Raw genomic sequence first — 20742 nt, 5'->3', positions numbered from 1 at the left:
CCAAACTTTATAGAATCACAACCCAAATGACTTTCTTATACACTATTATTTAAACTTTGTGATGTATATAATATCTGGAAAAAAACGAAATAATAACAATACTGCTGATTTGGGTAATGCTGTTTTTTTGAAAACCTTAAGGGCTCTGCACAGATATATACATTTTTAATAATACTAACTACAGACTAGACAATATATTATAACAACTTATGGCTAACAGATTGCATCAACTGGTTCGTCGATCAATAATACAAAACTATATTATATGTACAATCAGTGGAGGCTCTTGTAAGGAGGTCATTTGGTCAATGACCCCCCAAAATATGCTGCAATAATTAAAAATTGTATTTAACAAACTACCCAATTATTAATGAAGTTTGTAATGTCCAGTGCCATCTAGCGCTCAAATAAGAAGCTCCTGTATGTACCTAGCATGGGTCACTTCAAACTTTGACCGTAAAAAATATCCTTTCTTTCTCTTTGCCAAGACAAAGGAGGTAAACACTATTGTGTCTGACGCATGCTTATTATCATACAAAATATATTTAAGGGCTTTTCGGACATAACCCCGGTGAGATAGAGCACATCTACGCGCTAAGATTTTCATGTATTAGAGGGAGATGTCGGAAAAAGGTCAGTCGAAAGTTTTTGTGTGACAAACTGGCCATCATCAATTAGTTTGCGAAATTATGTTTATCATTGTTGACGTCATTTGCATGAAATAATTAAAAATGTCGAATTCTGTTGATATCGTATTGAAAGAAATCATGAACAATTCGTTGAATCACGAGAAACGTATTCAAATAAAATGTCTTAAGCGGCCCCAACCGCATATGCAATTAGTTTCTATTAAAACACATAAAAGTAAAGAGATTAAACATTATTTTAATATGAAAAGTTACAGTTTTTGTGGATGAATATGTGGTTGCGACAAAAGGAATGTTTTTTTTTCATTGCTTACTTTTTAACTCAACCGATAAACAGTGTACTGACATTGGAGTTAGTGATTGAAAACATTAAAAAGCATTCTAACTCTACACTACATATTAATAATTGAAAGAGCTTTGTCTTATTAGAAACCATTGATATTGGAATTCAATTAGACAGTGCGTATCATAGACCACAATGAAAAAGTGGATAAAAATAGACATATTTTAACAAAAAATTTGAGATGCATACAGTTTTATGGATCTTTTGAACTAGCATTAAGAGGTAATGATGAATTCAAAGAGTCAGATATATTCCTTGGTTTGATTAACTTTAATCAGGAAATAGATACATATTGTATTGACAGAACATTTAGAAAGGTCTTCGAGTTTTAAAGGTTTATCTAAGACGATTCAAAATGTTTTATCAGACTCAATTTTAGCAGTATCTCAGGAAGAAATTAAACTAGATATACAGAAATCTGAGTACGTTGCAATTCAGGTGGATGAGACAACTGACAGATTCACCAAAACCCAAATGGTATTTGTGATCATATATTTGAAATACAATGTCGCATGAGAACGTTTTTGGAAATTTGTTAACCCAGAGGTTTGCATCGCAGTAGGATTAAGAAATGAAATATTGACCCAGTTGAGGATCCTGGAAGTTCAACCGCGACAACTGATAGCGCAATGTTACGACGGGGCAGCCGTTTTATCAGGGAAAACTGGAGGCGTTCAAGTTAAAAAAAAGAAACTTTCCCCCGTGATCACTACATTCATTGTTATGTTCAATGTAAAAAATAAATTTGGATGCACTATTAATACAAAAACATTGGTGAATTTAGACATCATATTGTGGCCATACGAGCAGAACTGAGTTCCAGCCCCAAAGATATTGCGGTTCTCTGGAAGGCGGTAAGAAGCTGAAGCAAAAAATTGTGAACCAACCCTGAAGCTGCAAGCAAGAAATGTTGGTATAGGTCAGAGGTCGGCAGACCACGGTTCGCAAGCCACATGTGGCTCTTTTCATAGGCGTTTGCGGCTCTTCATCTCCTGCTTAACCTCCACTCCGCAGCCTCAATAGAAGAGCATGATGAACAAACTCGAACGGCACAATCGCAATGCATATTCTCCATTTGCGTGCTCGCACTAGTGCTGTATCTAGCTATCTAAAATGTGACTAGCCAATGGAAACAACAGCCAGATGCCATCAACGTCCAACGCCATTCACAAAAACTTTCATCAACACTCTTGGATTTATTTAATAATATCAGTACTTACAAATATTATTCAACACAATGCCGTCATATTACAATATATTAAGTATTTTTTTAACTGTCTTAGCGCCACAATGAAAATTAATGTTTCGACTCTACAAAATAACAAATTGGGTAGTTTCACTAGAAAGTCTGCTGACCCCTGTTCAAACAACACATACTTAGGTTTGAGGGTTTTGGTGCATTGAAACAGAGACGGCCCTGAGCCAAATGGCGCCTGGTTAAAGCCAAAAGCTCGAGGGCACTGTGTTAGGTGTTAGGTATTATCAGCTCCTTGGCAAGTCGGTGCTCGGAATGAACTCCTCCAATTGTGCCTGCTCTGGCATTATGTATACACTTCCAACAGTGATGTCCTTGCGATAACCAGCATTTTGTCTTGCTTACTCCTACTTATCGTGTTTAAGGGACAGCAAGTGTATATTGGAATTTGAATAGTCGAAAAGATTTAAAGTGTTATATTAAAAATTGCCATCTTTCAATTTCACAAAAAAATCTTTCTCAAAGACTATTAAAATATTTGAAACAAGCTATATGCAAGCAATGCATCTGTGCGAGTACTGTGTTGAGGTCAGCTCTGCCGCGAATCCAATAATATCCTTCCTCATTGGTTAGTTTAAAGTACAATCAACCTATTTATTAGGTACGATTTGAGATTTTCACGGCCAAAAGTATTATAGTGATTTGTTTTTGGGGTATTATGCCATGTTGCGCTACCTCCTTCTTTAGCCAACGTTTCGGACAGCATTGCAGTGTCCATCATCGGGGCAGATGTGTAATACCTATTTATCATTTTAAAATGAGAAAAGGTAAGCACCACACGGTAGGAATCCTACCATTGTTTATTAGACAGCCCATTTTGAGTATCCGCATTCCTGAAGACATTAATAAAAACATATTTTGTAAAACATTTTTAAAAAATTGTCGAATTTGTATAAATGATTCCGATGTGGCATATTTGCGGCATATTTATGTACTACAATATTTATTCAATTTATCGGTACAAAATTTTTCATGACTGATGGCAACACCAAGTCACTCAAGTTGTCTTTGAAAAATTTTATTCTAAAAAGGAGGGAAAAGACAACTGAATTTTTGAATTTATTAGGTTGGTATACTTTAATTAAAGGCTATTTTGATACATAAAGTTCAGTAATACAATAAAATTGCCTTTCTATGTAAAGAATAATAAAAAAGTTAAAACATAGTACTTTCTAATAAGATGTAATCATCTATTTTTGGAAAGTACCACTAATTTCTGAACATAAATATTCACTCGGAACAATTATACCTTTTTAAACTTTTATGCATTTTCCTAAGAGCCATCTCGGTGTTGCTATTTAAACGATCACAGCGCCTTTTTGTCTACTAATATCGGATTCTTGAGTAGAAACGTTTCAAAGACTATTAGAAGGAAATTTTAAAAAAAAAAAGTGGGTGTGTCAAGCCTACGCAAGACAGAAGTGAAACTTCTAGTTTCAGCTGATGCTTGGCGTGGCGCAGTTCGCTGGTGTCTGAGAGAGAGGAAAGAAGAGAAGAGAGAGAACGTTCGTGAGCGGCTCCCCCACCTCAACAAGGTTTCACTTCAAAAATGCCACAGCCGAGAATCGAACCTCGCTTAACTGATTGAAAGCCAACCACGCTGAGCACCAACTGTAAGCAAAGCCGCATAAATTGATTATATTATGTAGGTTCTGAAAATATGAGAGCTTGTTATGTTTTATAATGTTACCTACATCACACCCAAAATATAATATATTTTTAAAAATAATGTACAATGTACAGAAATAGAATCCCACACAAGATCGCGTAGTGCGCTCTAGCGAACGGATATTTTATCAGAGGGAGATAGTTTTAATTTTTTTTTCTGTAAATTATTACATATTATCAAAATAAATAAATTAATTAAATAAATGTAATACAATTATCATAATATACGGATTAGATAATAATTTTAATCCAACACAATAACGCAAAGCGCGCTCTAGCGGAGTAATGTTTTATCACAGTGAGATAAGTGTTTTTATTATTTTGCAATATTATTTTCTTTTAAAAAATGTTCTGACCTACTAAAAAATAAGATATTGAATGAAAAAGGCGTTAAAAACAAAAAAATAATGTGCGATGGCCGAGAATCGAACTCGGATCAACTGCTTGGAAGGCAACTATGCTGACCATTACACCACCAACGCCAGTTGTCGGGATGAGCTAAGAAGCATTTATATGTTACTTCAAAACTTTGACTAGATCAAATGAACTTTAATCGGTGGTGGGGGTACCCGCATTTTCGTTTCGGTCATGAGTCGGTTTTACTCCGGTCCTCGAAATTGCATGACGCGCGTAAAGAAGTTTCACTTCAAAAATTGCATGAAGTTAAACACTTATTATAATATAGGTAGGGTGAATTTTTTCGACAAAAATAATCGACAATTTAAAAAAAAAATCCCGTTTTTTCCTCTTTCAAGATACTTAATATACTGAAACCAGTTTAGATGCATAGTATTTATACTCAAATATAATCAATAATAATAAATGAAATACTTGGGAAAATTATTATTTTCACCAACAAACTTCATTTTCTGCGAATGGTGATTGGTGACAAGCGACTCAAACAAAAGAATGTTTGGAACTCAAAAATTCCATCCTTTGGAATTTTAGCGGACATTTTTTTCTATGTAAATCTATGGACCGACTGATATATTTATGATCACGAAATGATCGCGAATCTGTATGATAGATAGTTAATCCTATCGGGCTTTTTAGAAATGTGAGGACTTCTTACGGCATATACGCGAATAATTATAATGATGTCAACCATGGAGGAAGAACCTATTTTGGACATTCAAAATGACATCGAAGAAGGCGAAGTAAGTATTTTAGGTTAAGTCTAATTCAAGTTCACCACTGACAGATCTCATTTTATTTAACACGGTTAGATTATTTAGAGCTTTTGAACTTATTATTTGATATCTTCAAAGTTCAATGCACCTCGGTCTAGTGTTTTAACGGCAATTTAGTTTGCGGTCATAGTGAGAGATATGAGTTTATTACGACAGACCGTCTGGGGTAATGAACTGTGGGAAATTTGAGGTCGTGTACTTTTAAAAAGTTATTTGACTTACTCACCCCACAAGCAAAAATTTGTGGAACAATGCCTAGACTATTTGGCGAAGCGCAGTTTAGTTTCCAGAATACAAAGTTTGGTGAATTAGAAAAGAACTGAGCTTCTTGTTGATGATTTTATTTTTTCTATTCTAGTTGTCGGATTCCGATGTCGGAGAAGTTGAGTACAAACCATTGGCAAGGCCAGAGAACTTTGTGCCTCATTTCAATCCTTCCTCTATTATGAGTATGAATATTAGAGATGATATATCTGATGAAAGTGAACAAGAGACTTCTAGTGATGATTCAGACAGCGACAATCCCCGCTTGCTGAGACCAAAAAAGCCTAAAATTAAAATAAAGCACCGCCCAAGAACAGACAGCTTGCAGCGTGACAAAGCTGATAAGTACAAGATTTGGTGTAAAACTGCTGGGGTAAGGAAACTTTTCATTTTTCTTTGTTTGGTGATCAAAGTACCTTGGAAGCATAATCCGAACTTAATAAACTCATTGTGTAACTGCTCCCCTTACTACAAATGGTAAACATACAGAAAATAGGGACAGGAAAAATAGGACATACACAAAATAATAATACATATAATATATTTTAAATAAAATATGCTCATTTTATTTAAAAAACACTTTTGTATAAGTTAGATAATAATGAGTATTAAGTATTTGAGTTTCCAGAAATGGAAAATAATACATTTTAGTATCTATTTCGTTAAAAAAATGGATAATTTGACGTCTTTTCTTCACGCCATGTTTTGACACAAGAATATTAAAATAGTTTTCATTTTAGGATCATATTGTGGGTTAAATTAGAGAAGAAAACTAACCTTAAATCTTTCATAACAGTGGCCGGCAAGTGAAAAATCGATTTTAATTTTATCAAGACACATTATTTTCCATTTCCTGAAACTGAAATACTTCTCATTACATAATATATAATCCAACTTCTACAAAGTGTTTTTTTTAAATAAAAAAAGTACCTACTAAGCATATCCCTATTTTCTGTATATTTTTTACCCTACAAATATATTTTCCCTTAATTTGTGCATTATATACATATTTTTTTATAGTATTATATATCTTTTTGAACTGTACAGTCAACCACTGTATTCTTTTCTTGTGTAAAGCAATTCCAATACTCCCAAATTCCAATTCCTATTGTCTTTAAATATTCCAGTTTTCAAATTACTCTGAACTTTAAATTAATAAAATCAAGCTACCTATAAATCTAATTATTAATTTAATTGATTATAAAATGTGTGTTTTTTTTTCATTACCAGTAATTTTAGTTAGAAAAAACGAAAGGTGAGCCATTTTTAAAACTTTTTTATGTTTGCATTCAAAGTTTAATATTTAAAAAATTATGTTTATTTCTAAAAATTTTAAAGCATGTTTCATCACCTTTCTAAATTAGTTTTTAGTTTTTAAATGCTTTCAGAAATTTTCCATTTATTTAAATTTTATTGCAATGTGGAAATACTCTAACCTTATAACAGAATAGGCCAGAGGCCTGAGGGGTTAACATTATATGGCTATGTTTTTAGGTTTTGTAGGAATACAAATAAGTTTACTATTTGATAAACGGAGGGGAGAAATTTCAGAGAATTTTACCCCCATTGGCAACAGGAAGGTTAACATCAAGTAATGATAATGATTCTATTGTTTTTATCACTTTGAGGGTTCTGTAATACTTGGAACTTTCTCACTTAAAACAAAATATGTATTTTGAATCTGTTTTCCAACTTCAACTTATATTACCATCATTATAAGAAAAAGATGTTCCTCATGCAATGATGACTTAGCAGCAGACGAATTGAACCCCCTATGCCATCGGCTGGTTTACATATTTTGAGGTGCCATGTTTTGTTTGCAGGAAGATACTTTGACCGAAGATCTGATTGGATGCGACGTGGCCAGAAACCGAACTTGCTACGGCGTGGAGTCTTACTGCACCGCTAAGCCTTACCAGAAGTACAACGAGTTCAGGAACAGGAAGGCGTCCAGCGACAAGGACAACTCGGATGAGACAGACGGCATGGCGAGGCGAGGCAACAAGAGGAACAACCGGGACCGCAGGAACGTGAAGCTGCGGCTGGGGAAAAGGAACGTGAACCAGGATGCAGACAGGGAGAATGATAAGGGAGATGCTCGGAGTATTCCCGACCTGTCTACAGGGCCGGGGAACAGCAACGAGGATGTTGCGCAAGACATCGCCTTGCAGCTCAGAGAACCCAAAGACAATCTCATTTGTAAGCTAACTATGAATTAATTATTGAGTCTATAGTCATGGTATTTGAAAGAGAGAGTACGAAAACAGTGTGCAATATAGTAGAGGATAATGAATATTTGGAGCAGGTGGATGAGCTTGTGTTTTTGGGAAGTAGGTTTATGAGAGATGGCAAGGCTGACAGATATATTGAAAGAAGGGTAAATGCAGGTAACTCCATTAATGGAGGGCTCAACGTGGTTGGTGCTAACAAACGTCTTCAAAAGAAGCGAAACTAGCATGCCACAATGGAGTGCTGGTACCTGCCCTGATGTATGGCAGTGGGGCATGGAACTGACAGAGGAAGGAGGAAAGTAGACTGAATGCTGTAGAAATGAGATCCCTGAGGCGTATGTGTATTAAAACCATGTATGATCGTGTGAGAAAGGCTGATGTAAGCATAGTGAGTAAGGGACATCTAAGGGACGCTTAGATGGTTTGAGCATGTAGAGCGAATGAATGAAGAAAGGAGTGTAAGGAGAATATATGACGAAAATGTGAATGGTTGAAGAAGTGGGAGCTCCTGAGGAAGACATGGCATGATCAAGTGAATCAGATACTTGAGTGGCCATTTCAATAACCAGAATAATAGAAGAGTATGTATGAGACGATGTATGAATGTGAATGAGGCAAGGAGTGTTTGCCAAAACCGAGTTGTTTGACGGTCTGTCCTCTCTGCATACCCCTGCGGAGGAAACGGCGAGATGGTTAGTTAGTTATATATGTAGTTAACAATATCAATAATATTCAAACAATATCAATTGGAAAAACTTACCGAAAAGATTAGGTTGCGACCGAGACTATCGTAAAAACGTGTTTGTAATCCAAAACAAATCAAATGTTCCCATAAGAAGTAGTGGAAACTAGGATGATTCGTTCCAAAATTTGCAAAATGTTACCTATTTTTTAAAATTTTTGTGTATAGCTACAGTCTTGGGTGATGTTTTTCACGAAATTTTGTACCGTTTCCCACATTTTACGGATAAATTGCTTGTGTAGAAAGACATCTCTCATTTATTAAGAGATTTTTTTTTGCTCATCTTGTGAAACACTCGCAAACCAAGTTACTTGCAATCCGAGGTTCTAACTGTATTCACAATTCCCACTCTGAACCTTGTAATGCAGAAGTACGTGTCTCTTAAATGGTAATCTCTGCCATCATGGAATTAGCATTACTTTTTCTCTCTGGGATTTCAAGGTATTTATGTTTTTGATTTCAGTACGCGTGATATCAACTATTGGAAAAGACAAAGCCATTGAATTATTCAAGGAAACAAAACGGATTGAAGAAGATGGTGGGATGTTAATCATGGTGAGTCAGTTGCCAACCTTGAGATATATATTGTCATTTTTAGGTATGATAGTCTAAAAGTGTGCTGCATACGTCTATTCTAAATTATTTGGGATTGTGTGGAAAATTAAAAAAAATATAATGTATTATTCGTTGATACATTTTTAGAAAAACAGCTATGGTTTTTATTTTTGTTAATTTTTCTTATAAAAAGCATGTTTGTTTATCATTTTCCGTACTAATAAAAGTAACAATTTTAAATTACAGTATTTTATTCGATTGTATCCGATTTTTTGTACTTAATTACACTTTTATCAAAACTTCAAATTAGGTCATTAACTGTTTTTCAAAGAATACCGATGATATACATAATATGTTCAAATAATTATTTACAAAAACATAATTGTGCAAAAAAACAAGCAAGTTACTATGAAAATGTATGTCGGCGATCAAGAAATTAATGAAGGAATTGTTTATTTCAGAATGGTTTAAGGCGGCGAACACCTGGTGGAGTTTACTTCTTCCTGCTGAAGAGGGACGACCAGGTCACCAACCCCATGCTGAAGGAGATATTCGCCGAACAAGTCAAGTTGGACAATAAGAAACGGAAGGAGGACCTCGCCAAGCACCGGGACAAAGAAGTGGAACAGTTGAAGCAGAGTCTGAATGGTATTACACTTTTATTTCACTTAGGACAGACGCACATGGATGACTTTTGTAACGGCTGTCACTGTTTCAAAATCCATAAAAAGTCTTCCAAATGTCACGTCTCTTCTTGATATTACCATATCTCATATATGTACTGCAATAGAGAACTGAAGCAGCCAGTGCTATTTTCTCTAGCACTGGCTGCTTCAGTCTCTTCTTGATATTACCATATCTCATATATGTACTGCAATAGAGAATTGAAGCAGCCAGTGCTATTTTCTCTAGCACTGGCTGCTTCAGTCTCTTCTTGATATTACCATATCTCATATATGTACTGCAATAGAGAACTGAAGCAGCCAGTGCTATTTTCTCTAGCACTGGCTGCTTCAGTCTCTTCTTGATATTACCATATCTCATATATGTACTGCAATAGAGAACTGAAGCAGCCAGTGCTATTTTCTCTAGCACTGGCTGCTTCAGTCTCTTCATGATATTACCATATCTCATATATGTACTGCGATAGAGAACTGAAGCAGCCAGTGCTATTTTCCTACAAACTGGCAGTCATTTTTTGAGTGGAAGTGACTTTCTTACCACCACATCCAAAATTGAAACACTGTATTGTCTTGTCATTTGATATTAATTTGATGCCAACAAAACTATTCTAATCTAACCCAGTTTATTGTAATTGTAATTATAGTTAATGAAGTTCAACAGCTGTGCATATTATTCAGTAATAAATGTAATTAAATCCAATTGCAGACAGCGTTTTGCCGGTGATCAGAACAAGGGCCGAGCAGTGGCTCTCCGCCGTCCAGGAGCGGGCCGAGGACACGCTCCACGTCAGCAACCCGCCCCCCTCCCCTGTCACGGACGGCCGCGACTGCAGCAGCGATGCTGACACCAATCATTTCTCCGTGCGTGACACCACCGACCCTGTGGAAAACGTTGCCGAAAACCTCGGTAACCTCCTCAACTCTGAACTTCCACCCACGTCTTCATCCAATATTTCAATCTCCCTCGACCCGAGGGCTGTGAATTCAACGAGTTATGATGAAGATTATCTCGATATAATGTGTAACGATGATATGGACTTGTTCTAAGAACTGTTATTATTGTCCTTCTTATTATTAATTGATTCAGTGAAAGACTTTACACAAAAGTGGTGAATTATTTTTTTACAATGACGGGTCTTCTTTGTTCAATCAAAATTAAACGAAATATTATGTTAGGTTTTAAATTAATCTTTCATGCAGTGTTATGTATAATATGCGTTCAGCTTACTAACCAACGTGTGATAAACTCTGGTTTCCTCGCTTTTTATAAATCTTGGACAGCCAACACTATCTGAATCATTTAGAAATCTAATCAAAGCTTTTGTGGCTGTTCAATAAAGGTTATCGCACACATATCAGTTCGGCAACGGATCGGCACCGCTTCACCTTATTTCACTAGCTTGTGTGATGCCATTGCTCGTTTGTGTGCATTGCAGTATTTAGTTTCATACAAATAATTCTGAACGGCTCGATCTGAGGCAACCCTGATCTGATGCCGGGCTGATTTGTGTATGTTAACCTTAATTCTCAAAAAGACACTTACAACAAAAGTATGCACTGTTGCATATTTGAGAAGAAATTTCACCCAGAGTTGCATGGATTATTTGACTTCTAAAGCTGGCTGCATTGAACTGTGATTCAAAAATAATTCTCGTTGTGATATCTTAAATAAACACAGGGAAGTCCCGTCTGTAAGTGAATCTATGATCGGTACTTTAGCGCTGCAACTGGGATGAGTGAGGAGGGAATGAAGCGAAAGATTTGTATGGAGAACTGCTCCCTTATGTTAAGTGGAGTGTGTTCTAGCAATAAGGGCATATAGTTTGCAGGTTGCCGTAAGTATTCACTTCTTAGTGCCTGTTGAGTTATTTCAATTAGGCTATGTGTATACTTTTATTTGTACATAATATTTGGTAGTTAGAAATACATATTTCATATAATATATAACATTTTATACCTAAATGATAAACATTTAAAATCAATGTTAGTATAAAAGTATTTTTATGTTTCAATTATTTGGATTTTTAATGTAATTGAGTAATTTGTTCATATTTTATACCACCCTTTTGAAACTCCGTTTGTTGGTGGTGAATAACAACTATTCTCAAACCGTCTTACTCATAATAGACAATACGAAGGGATAAGAACGGGTTAGTAGAAAACGTTACTCATGATCACGCGCATTCGTACTGCGTATACCGGTCATAATACGGCAGTATTAGTGGCTGACAGATTTTTAAACCCCCGACCCCCAGGACTAGGGACGTATTACGATCATATTAAGATGGAGATCGCGGACTTAATTAAAAATCTGGCTGATTTGACAAATATCGATCGGTCTCACAATGAAAATATAAAAAAAGCAGTATAAATAATATAATTCGGAATGCATAATCTAATTGGCCAAATTTCGAAACTATTCAAGGCTGACCGGGTCTATGACATCGCAAATGTCATCTGAAGACACGTGAAGCGCAAACTAAACGCAAAATGCGAAAATGACCGCATTTTTGAGGATTGGAACAAAGTGGTGCCAGTCTAAAAAAATCTTGCATGAATATTATTATGAGTAAAGATTTTAACCTGAGCAGTATACGGCCCAATTTACCGTATAGCTATACCAACGCTGCAGAGGCGTAGGGAATCTTTATAAGTAAGACTGAATGTGTATGTGGAGAGTTATGTACATCCAAACAGTTATTGCATATTTCTATTTTCTGTGTATAGGTTTTGTGATACCTATCATTGATTAACAATCACTCTACATATTTATTTTCTTATTAAGTGAAAAATGGATGTTTTCTTTTGTGTAAAATCATATTATGCCAGTATTGTCGTCAAATTTTAATTTGTATTATCAAGATAACAACAACAATATGTAATACATAGGTTGTTATTAATATTAATGTTGCATCAACTTATCTAGGCCACATAATTTATACCAAACGAGTTGCAGGTATACATATTCGTGGTATTCAAAACCTGCACCAAATAATTGTACCCAGAAAGTTATTCAAACATGCTGTCTGAAAAATAAATTCATCCTAATATCAAGGAGTAATTTGAGGGCTTGTCAAACAACATTATCTGCTAAAAACATGCAGATATTTCTAGGTCTTAAAATCAAATAACATTATCTATAAAAAACACACAAATAATTCAAGAGTTTAAAAGTCTAACAGAGTTATCAACAAAAATAGTTAGTATTGGCCATAGACTAAATAAATACAAATACAGTTTATAGTCATACTAATAGAACAAAAATATGGCACATTCTTGTTTTATCTTTCATAGCCAAAATGAAATGAATAAGAAAAGGATGGCAAATCGGAGAATATGTGTGTGCGGATCAAATAGATATACAACGGCGCGCTCATCTCTTGATGTTAGTTTCAAGCGAGAAACTAAACGCATCAGAAAAGGATAGCAATTCAAAAAATGTGTGTGTACGGATGAAACAGCTGTGTTGTCAACAGCATAGACAGCGATTGCGAGCAGCGTAGTAGAATACGACGTACTGTCACAATGGTTGTCCTTCCTACACTCATGTGTTTCTGCGTTCCCTATCTCGCTTTATTATATTTCGACACACCGGTTTCGGTGGCCAAAACCTTGAATAATTATTGATTTCTGTGTATTTACGAATGGAAAACAACTCACATCGGATTTGTTTTTGCTTGAGAATGATTTTTGCACCTCTCAAAATCACATGAAGGCATTCTTCACACAAAAGATTTCAGAGTGACGTGTTTGTGGTGACAAGTAAGAGCTTGTCTGATGAACGAACTCATGTGCGACACTAAATGTAGTAAATCTCAAGTATGTCCACTGGACCTACTTCGATCCAACCACGCACATTTGCTTTGTAACCTGTCTTCTCTATTAATCCATCTAAGGTATTGGTGTATTTTTGTTGTAGATAATGTTGTATGACTATAAGTCTTCAAATTATTGGTTTGTTTTTTGTACATGGCGATATTTGACTATAAGGCCTAGAATAATTATTTCTATTTTTTTTTATAAATAACATTGTTTGACTTTAAGCCCTCTTAACTTCATATGTACAACTTCGAAATATGCATTTTCGAGTTACACACAATAATAATACTTCCTTGCCCATAAATGTACTCCCATGTATCCATAAAACATATTATAATATGTAATATGTTTTGGCGAGGAAATAAAAATATTGTTTTGTACATATGTAACTCGAAGACGCTGATTAGGATTTACCTAGTTGTAGTACCCCACAATGTCTACCTACATTTGTAGACTATGCACTACTACGCAGGTGAAACTTGGTTGGGCTGGGTCCAGCTTGAATTTTTTCTCTGTTTGGGCGATTCAATTATCCAGGGTTCTGCAGTTCTTTTTTTAATATTTTTTTATGTGAAACCGCACAAGAGTCCCAACTGCTTCCAACCGTCTGGAGCCAGTGAGACTATGACATCCCCAATTGGACTATGTTGCCATGTTGACTATGTTGACGGCTGTCATCCTCAGAAGGATTAGTTTGACTTTTTATTTTGTTCAGACACGCCAGACAAGTCTTGAAGGGTGAACTCATATTTAAAATACTTACATATTGTGAAAGTGGTTAGAATAATGTATGTTGAAATTTTGCGACTGCCCAACTTGACAGCTAAAGTGTACGTAGAACGCTGTTTGGTTAGGTTAGGTTAAGAGGGGTATGCACAATGGGATGGTGATTATATGTGATACAGCCGTAGTTTTATTTTCAATTGTATTTTGCATCTGTATCGCAAACTGTAGAACAAGTCAATCGAATCCGCAGCCTACAACTTATGATGTACAAAAAATACATGTTTTGATTTTTTGGGTGCAATTGATTAGTTTATACGTTACGAAATCAATTTTAAAATAATTTTGGAAATGTCTTGGAGCAAGAATCCTCTTTAGTAAAGTCAAGAAGTTTTAATACGTGTGTATATTGCATATTCCATCAATGCCAATAATTTGTGGAACCAAGCATTTAATAATTAGAAGCCAATCCTTTATTATTGTTTCTTTTTATTAATCCCTATGAGCTGGAGCCCTGCATTTGCAGTGTTGAAGAATCGTGCCCACGAATGGTACGAAGCACTGCAACTGCAACTGCAGTGCTTCGTACCGTTGGCTTTAACAAAAATATATTTTAATTTATTGAAGTTTCTTGCCGATTTGCAATTGTCAATAAACAATTGGCTGTTTACAATGTTTTGTTTTAGAATTTGTATGTGACGGTGAATAAAAAAAATGTTTTATAATCTTGGATACTATCAGAGTTCTAGTAAATAAATATATAGGAGGAAAAAGTCTTTACTAAGAACAAATGTAAATTACAATTTAATGCTCTAGAAAAACCAGTTATTTTGTGCTTCTTCGTACCACACACATAAAAAAAATGTATGATACTGATTTATTTTTGGGATACTATGCCATGTTGCACTTCCTCCTTCTTCAGCCAACATTTCAGACAGAATTGTAACGCTGTCTGAAATGTTGGTTAAAGGAGAAAGCGCAATACAGCATAATACAAAATCACGATAATACGTTTGGCCGTGAAAATATGTCATGTCAAACCTTCAGTCAGTTAAACTAATCATCCCAGCACTAGTTGTTCAGGCCTGGTGACGTTTATACAAATGTTTTTTTCCTGCTTTTTTGTAATATTTTCAAACCAAAAGTATATATTAATTATGCTAAATATCAACTAAGTAAAAAATTTCTACAAATATTTTTTGTTTACGCATTAGTTTTTTTTTTGTTACTTCAAAATAATGTACTACAACCTGTAGTCCAGTCAGTAGAGACAAAAAAGTCATACATAAAGCGTATCTTTTATTTAAACAATGTTGTTGTAGGAGCAACTGTTGAGGAATTATTTTGAAAAAAATAATTTTTGACACCTTTCATACAAAATGGCGGCCATCATTAAGCTCACCCGAGTTCAAAAACTTAGATTTTGTTATCAGGGTACCAATCTTTACAATGTAAAATCAAAATATCTTTTAGACCACCTTCTGCAAGGCAAAAGCCCTACTGACGGAGCTATTGTACTACCAGTTCTTTTTTAGGTTTAAGCCAACCTTTATCACGACTGATGTAAATATTCTGCATGACCACCAGCATTATCTACATATTGTCGTTGCGCTTGAATAAATGGCTTTGTGCCAGATTTCAGCAAAGTCTTTTTTTACACAAATTTAAAAAAATCAAGGAATCCGGTCCAATCTCGGCTATGTGCATAAGTTTAACCGTTATTGCACAATTTTCATTCAAAAGTTGATTGTTGATTTGTCAAAATACAAAACTGGGAAGTTTTTTTGCTTCCTCTGTAAAATTTGGTAATCCTCAGCCGGTCTTGCAAGTGCAATGTCGATATGTATATCCAATTGGTTTTGTTGAAAACCAATTGGATACAGGCAAAAATAAAGAAATATGCGTGAAGTTGGTCTCTTTTTAAATTTTTTTGTTGTATTTCATTAAAAAAACCTTTGTTTCACAATTTGATTTATCTGGTTTCTCCCATGGACTTTTAGTTTCGCTATTTCATTATCTTTTGTTTTTATGGTAAATCAAAATTTTCACTGACAGATTCTCACCCGACGCTAAGGAAATAAAACTGGAAACAGCATTTATATTGAAGGTTATTTAAGGACTTCTAGACAGCGAAGAAACACAAACTAAGATTGTGTTTGGGTTTTCAATGAATCCATCTAGCTACTTCAACTTAAGTAGTATTTAACTGCGCAATTACCAATGTCACAATAATAAAACTGTACAATGTGTGTCTTGGATGTGTATGTATGTACATATCAGAAGTATGATGCCACCTTGTATTTTATTTTTAAGGATGTATTTCACATACAAATGTTATTTTTGTTTTACAAATAACCTGTGTTTTCGAACCTCAATAAAAATACCATATTTATTTTTCAAAAGATTTATTATCACAGCCCTTCATGAGTTTATTATCATAGAATTAGTCTACAGCAAGTCCAGCATCTGAAATATGCATAGAATTAGTCTACAGCACGTCCAGCATCTGAAAATAATACAATCATATTATTATGTGCATTAAAACTTAAATGCTTGGGAAGTAGTGGTCTTGAAGAAGGTAAAAGGAAGTTTCTGTAATCCCGATTTGTCTGCAATAATAATCAAACTCCCCAACATTTCTCATGAAATAATGCAATGAGGAGAGGAGAATACTTTTAGTATCCCCTTGTTGCAAGGTCTTTGTAGCTTAATCTCTTGTTCGCCATCTTATCCTTAAAGGTGCTATTAAAAATCATTTCTCTGAATATAACTAGCTGTTCTGGGGAAACTACTTATCGTAGATTATGTACTATTTTTAGGACTGGACTCCCTTTTTACACGGCGGATACTTTCCATGCAATACCGTGTAAAAAAAAAGTATACTAAAATAATGGTGAATAGGATACCAAGAATAAAATTCATTATTGTTTCTAAATTTTGTTTAAAAAACTTTATAAAAATCGTAACAAAGATTCACGATCACTATTTAAAAGATGAACCCATTTATGCACATTTAGTATGATATCGTTTTCATCACTCGAGATATCCTGAGCCAGTTGAATATTTCTTTTCAAATTTTCAGGTTTATTGGATTTACAAAAAATTGTTTATCGTTCGCTGTGACTTTTTTGTATGACTCTTACAAGCGTTCAAATCGCATTGAATTTGTAGAGCTCCTTTTGCATTGTGATCATATGTTATAAAATGATTTCCAAGTTTGTTAGCCATTTGCAGGCCTTCATGCGTGATTTGCGCCCCGCATGTGATTCCCGCCTCACTTTCCGCATACCTCTCTGCGCATAGTATATATTAAGTAGTAAGTAAATGCAAGGAATGTAGTACCGTGTTATTTCAAAACTGTGTAAAAAGGGCGTCCAGTGTATGAACACATTATCTGGTAAGACAGTACAATTTATAAAAACTTTGTTTTACAGAAAAAACAAATAAGTTGTAACAAAAATAGAATCAGCTGATCCACGCCGAAAATTTTGCGCCAGCGATCAAAAAGTGAATGGTGGATGGTTGGCTGATTCTCCTAGTTTAAGGAGTCTGTTTACCGTTTTTCCCCACCCTTAACCTCACAGTATTTCCCAAAATTAGAAGCGCCTTCACTAACTGAAAGCAATTGGGACTAATGTGTGCTTGAGGGCAATGAGCGGGCTAATGGACTAGCAAGGAAAGGGGCGAAAGCACCACTTGCGGGATCCAAGCCGGCCGTAGGGGTAGAAGCTTGCCACACCAAAATACATATTGAAAGGTGGGTCAAATCCCGGCACTCATCAGGAATGGGAAAGGGCACCCGGAATGAGGCAATCCAAAGTACTCATAAACGTACCATACCCAAGGCGAACCAGACAACTCACTGAGTGAATTGGTAGGACTACTAACGGGACACTGCCATCTCAGGAGACACATGCAGTTGTTGTGAGTGGAAAACACCAACAGACGCAGGAAATGTGAAGAGGATGAAGAGACTCCAATTCACCTTTGGCGCCAATGTTCCGCCCTGTTAGGAACAAGGCTCAGATACCTGGGAAGCCACATTGTAGAACCAGAAGACATAGCCACATATCCAATGACAACCCTGATGAACTTTATAAAAGGGACTGGATTACTGATGTTAGGAATGAGGTTAAATGGGAGATAGCACAATGGACCTATGGCTTAAATGTTCACGGTGAACTTTACGTCAACCGTCTCCGATTAAGAATGAAAATTATAAATATATGAACGTGGACAGAGAAACTGAAGGCAGTTATTCTATGAAAAAGTTAATATCTTTAGGCATCATTATGTAACAGGATAACGTACCAGCTGGGGCAGTATTTTTTCTACTTGCTCTAATTCTATGCTGGTAACATGATCGCGAACCGCCTGCTTGGCACTCCTGAGCGTGGCTTCTACAACTAGCTTTTGTACAATCTCCGTAACCAGATTCAAAGACTCGTCAGGGAGACGAGTTTTAGGATCTTTGAAGGATCGTTTCAAACACTCGCGAACTGCTTCCTGAAAAATAATTTCAGATGTCGTTCATAAGAAAATCACTTTATTGAAATTACTATAAATACTGGTAAAGTCGTCGAATTCCGCTGCATGCAAAGGCACTTTAAGAAAACAACACTTGATTTCAACTTTAATGTCTAATGGAGACAACTATTTAAGTCAGGCACGAAATAGGTTTTTAGGGTGTTAGTTTGGGATATTTTAACAAGTTATGCGTAAAATATGATTTAAGATTTTCACGGCCAAAAGTATTTTTGTTTTTGTTCAAAAAATTTATGCGTATTTCCTAACCTTCATAACTTTAAGAAAAATGGAATGTTAATTCATCTTTTACCGTCTCCCCCGACATAAATAGTTATTTTTTGGGTAAATATTTACCTACGACTACCGTTTTTACTACTACAAAAAATTGCCCCTTTAATAACGCCTGCTCACGTCCCCTTTAGAGTTATATCCCAGTTTTCAAGTAGTTTGTGGGCTACGCTAGGTTTGTATAGACTGGTTTGTGATTTAATTCTACCTAATCCAACCTAACCTAACATGTACGGAATATTTTCTCAAACGGTAGTCGTAGGTAAATAATTACCATTTTTTGTTGTAATTAAGTTGAAACCAAGTGCTATTCATATTTTATTTGCATATTCAGCGAGCAGCGAAATTCGAAAAGTTTATCGAAATACTTACTGGTCTCACTTTAGAAGTGACATTGGACGAAATTAAGGTATAGTCAAAAGTATCGGACATTTTGGGTTTGATATTTTATCGCGTTTTTTATTTATTATAACCTGAAACGGTTATTTTTTGATTCGACAAACGAGTCAGTTATCGAACGTATTGTAGAAATTCGAAGAAACAAAATGCAAACAATATTCCATAATAATATCGGGCTGCCATTATTTTGACTTTTCTATTCTGACAGTTTGGTTTTAGAAAAAGAAACAAAAAATAGTTTTGCCTGCTCTCATGTTGTGATTCTAATTTAAAATTGATATGATATTATAATAATATATGAGAATGGTTTATTTATGGTAATATGACAGCAGCTATTGGAGAATATGGTTCATAAATGAACCACTCATGATAGCTCATAAATAAACCATATCATTGATGGCTTTTGTATGACTTTTGTATGGCTTTTGTAGGACGCCGACAACCCTATTAAACTCATTTGCATAGTTTAGAACAGAGATGGGCAAACTTTTTAAGGAAAGGGCCAGATAAAATAAAAAATTATCTAGGCGGGCCGGAAAAAAATTTAATAAGTCAATTTTTTATAAGTGATATAAGTACTTTATTTTTTAATTTTTACATCATGCATAATATTGAGTACATTATATGCTAAAATGGTAAAAAAGTAAAAAAAATTGATTATTCTTTAGAAGAGTATGAAGGCGTATGTGACAGATGGAACTGTGGCTGAGCTTCTAAAATTTTATCATAATCTGGTAAAAACTGGGATGAGCTGATTCGCAGTAGTGAAGCTAAATGGTGGTCAGGCAATCGGTTTCTAACACTGTTTTTACGAAGCTTCATAGTAGAAAACACCTGTTCACAGATGCAGGAAGATGCAAACATCGCAATTATCTTCTGAGCGTGAGATTTCAGGTTTGGGAAACTTGATTTTGACAGGGCCTTGTAGAACTCAATTTGGAAACGTTGAGAAACACTTGCTTCAATTCAGTGTTACATTCAATACAATGTTACAACTCAATCAATTCGAGCTGCAATTCTGGTTTGACTGATTCACAATCCATATTAAATGGCATGCTAAAAATGTCCAGGTCCTGTTCTATAACTTTGAAGTCTTGGAATCTTCGTTCAAATTCTCCATAAAGATATTTCACGCTTTTCTCATAGTTCTTAAGTTGGTCCTCCCTAACTGCAATAGTTTTTAGTCTTGGAAAATGGGTAAAGTCTTTCTTGACTAGTTGTTTAGAAAATAGATTCAATTGCATTTTGAAACTCCTGATATGACCCCAAATATTATTGATTTCTTCCCTGGAGTTTAAGGTTCAATTTATTGTTGTGACTGAGAAGATCTGTAAAAAATGCAATGTCTGAAAGCCATACAATATCTTTCATATGTTCACATTCGTCCATTCCCTTTTCTTCCATGAAA

At 35.2% G+C, this 20742-nt stretch overlaps 2 protein-coding genes across 3 annotated transcripts; one reads left to right on the top strand and one right to left on the bottom strand.

The window, feature by feature from the left end:
* The first annotated feature begins 4899 nt into the window (after window positions 1-4899).
* On the top strand, window positions 4900-16499 carry Phax (phosphorylated adaptor for RNA export). The gene is made up of 6 exons (XM_089638755.1): window positions 4900-5070; window positions 5462-5740; window positions 7191-7566; window positions 8804-8895; window positions 9357-9543; window positions 10285-16499. Exons 1-6 carry the CDS (start codon window positions 5008-5010, stop codon window positions 10623-10625), a joined length of 1338 nt encoding a protein of 445 aa, XP_089494881.1. The 5' UTR covers window positions 4900-5007; the 3' UTR covers window positions 10626-16499.
* A 9-nt stretch (window positions 16500-16508) lies between these two features.
* LOC149418425 (centromere protein X-like) lies at window positions 16509-19596 on the bottom strand. 2 transcript variants are annotated; one of them, XM_089638754.1, is made up of 3 exons: window positions 19308-19596; window positions 18432-18626; window positions 16509-16586 (listed from the first exon to the last, which is right to left on the bottom strand). In XM_089638754.1, exons 1-3 carry the CDS (start codon window positions 19365-19367, stop codon window positions 16569-16571), a joined length of 273 nt encoding a protein of 90 aa, XP_089494880.1. In that variant the 5' UTR covers window positions 19368-19596; the 3' UTR covers window positions 16509-16568. The 2 variants fall into 2 exon arrangements, with proteins under 2 accessions (XP_089494880.1, XP_089494879.1); XM_089638753.1 differs by having other exon boundaries at window positions 16509-16626; window positions 19308-19595.
* Window positions 19597-20742: the final 1146 nt, after the last annotated feature.

Source organism: Hesperophylax consimilis, chromosome 13 (genome assembly GCF_061612785.1).
Source record: "Hesperophylax consimilis isolate HC1 chromosome 13, BYU_Hcon_1.0, whole genome shotgun sequence".
NCBI classification, from domain to species: Eukaryota; Metazoa; Arthropoda; class Insecta; order Trichoptera; family Limnephilidae; genus Hesperophylax; species Hesperophylax consimilis.
The sequence above is the reverse complement of the archived record's forward strand: the minus strand, read 5'-3'. Positions and strand labels throughout refer to the sequence as shown.

Coding starts and splice junctions, on each gene's coding strand:
- Phax (XM_089638755.1), top strand. CDS start 5,008: ATGATGTCAACCATGGAGGAAGAACCTATTTTGGACATTCAAAATGAC. Junction 5,071..5,461: donor ATGACATCGAAGAAGGCGAA/GTAAGTATTTTA, acceptor TTTCTATTCTAG/TTGTCGGATTCCGATGTCGG. Junction 7,567..8,803: donor ACCCAAAGACAATCTCATTT/GTAAGCTAACTA, acceptor TTTTGATTTCAG/TACGCGTGATATCAACTATT.
- LOC149418425 (XM_089638754.1), bottom strand. CDS start 19,367: ATGTCCGATACTTTTGACTATACCTTAATTTCGTCCAATGTCACTTCT. Junction 18,627..19,307: donor TCACTTCTAAAGTGAGACCA/GTAAGTATTTCG, acceptor ATTATTTTTCAG/GAAGCAGTTCGCGAGTGTTT.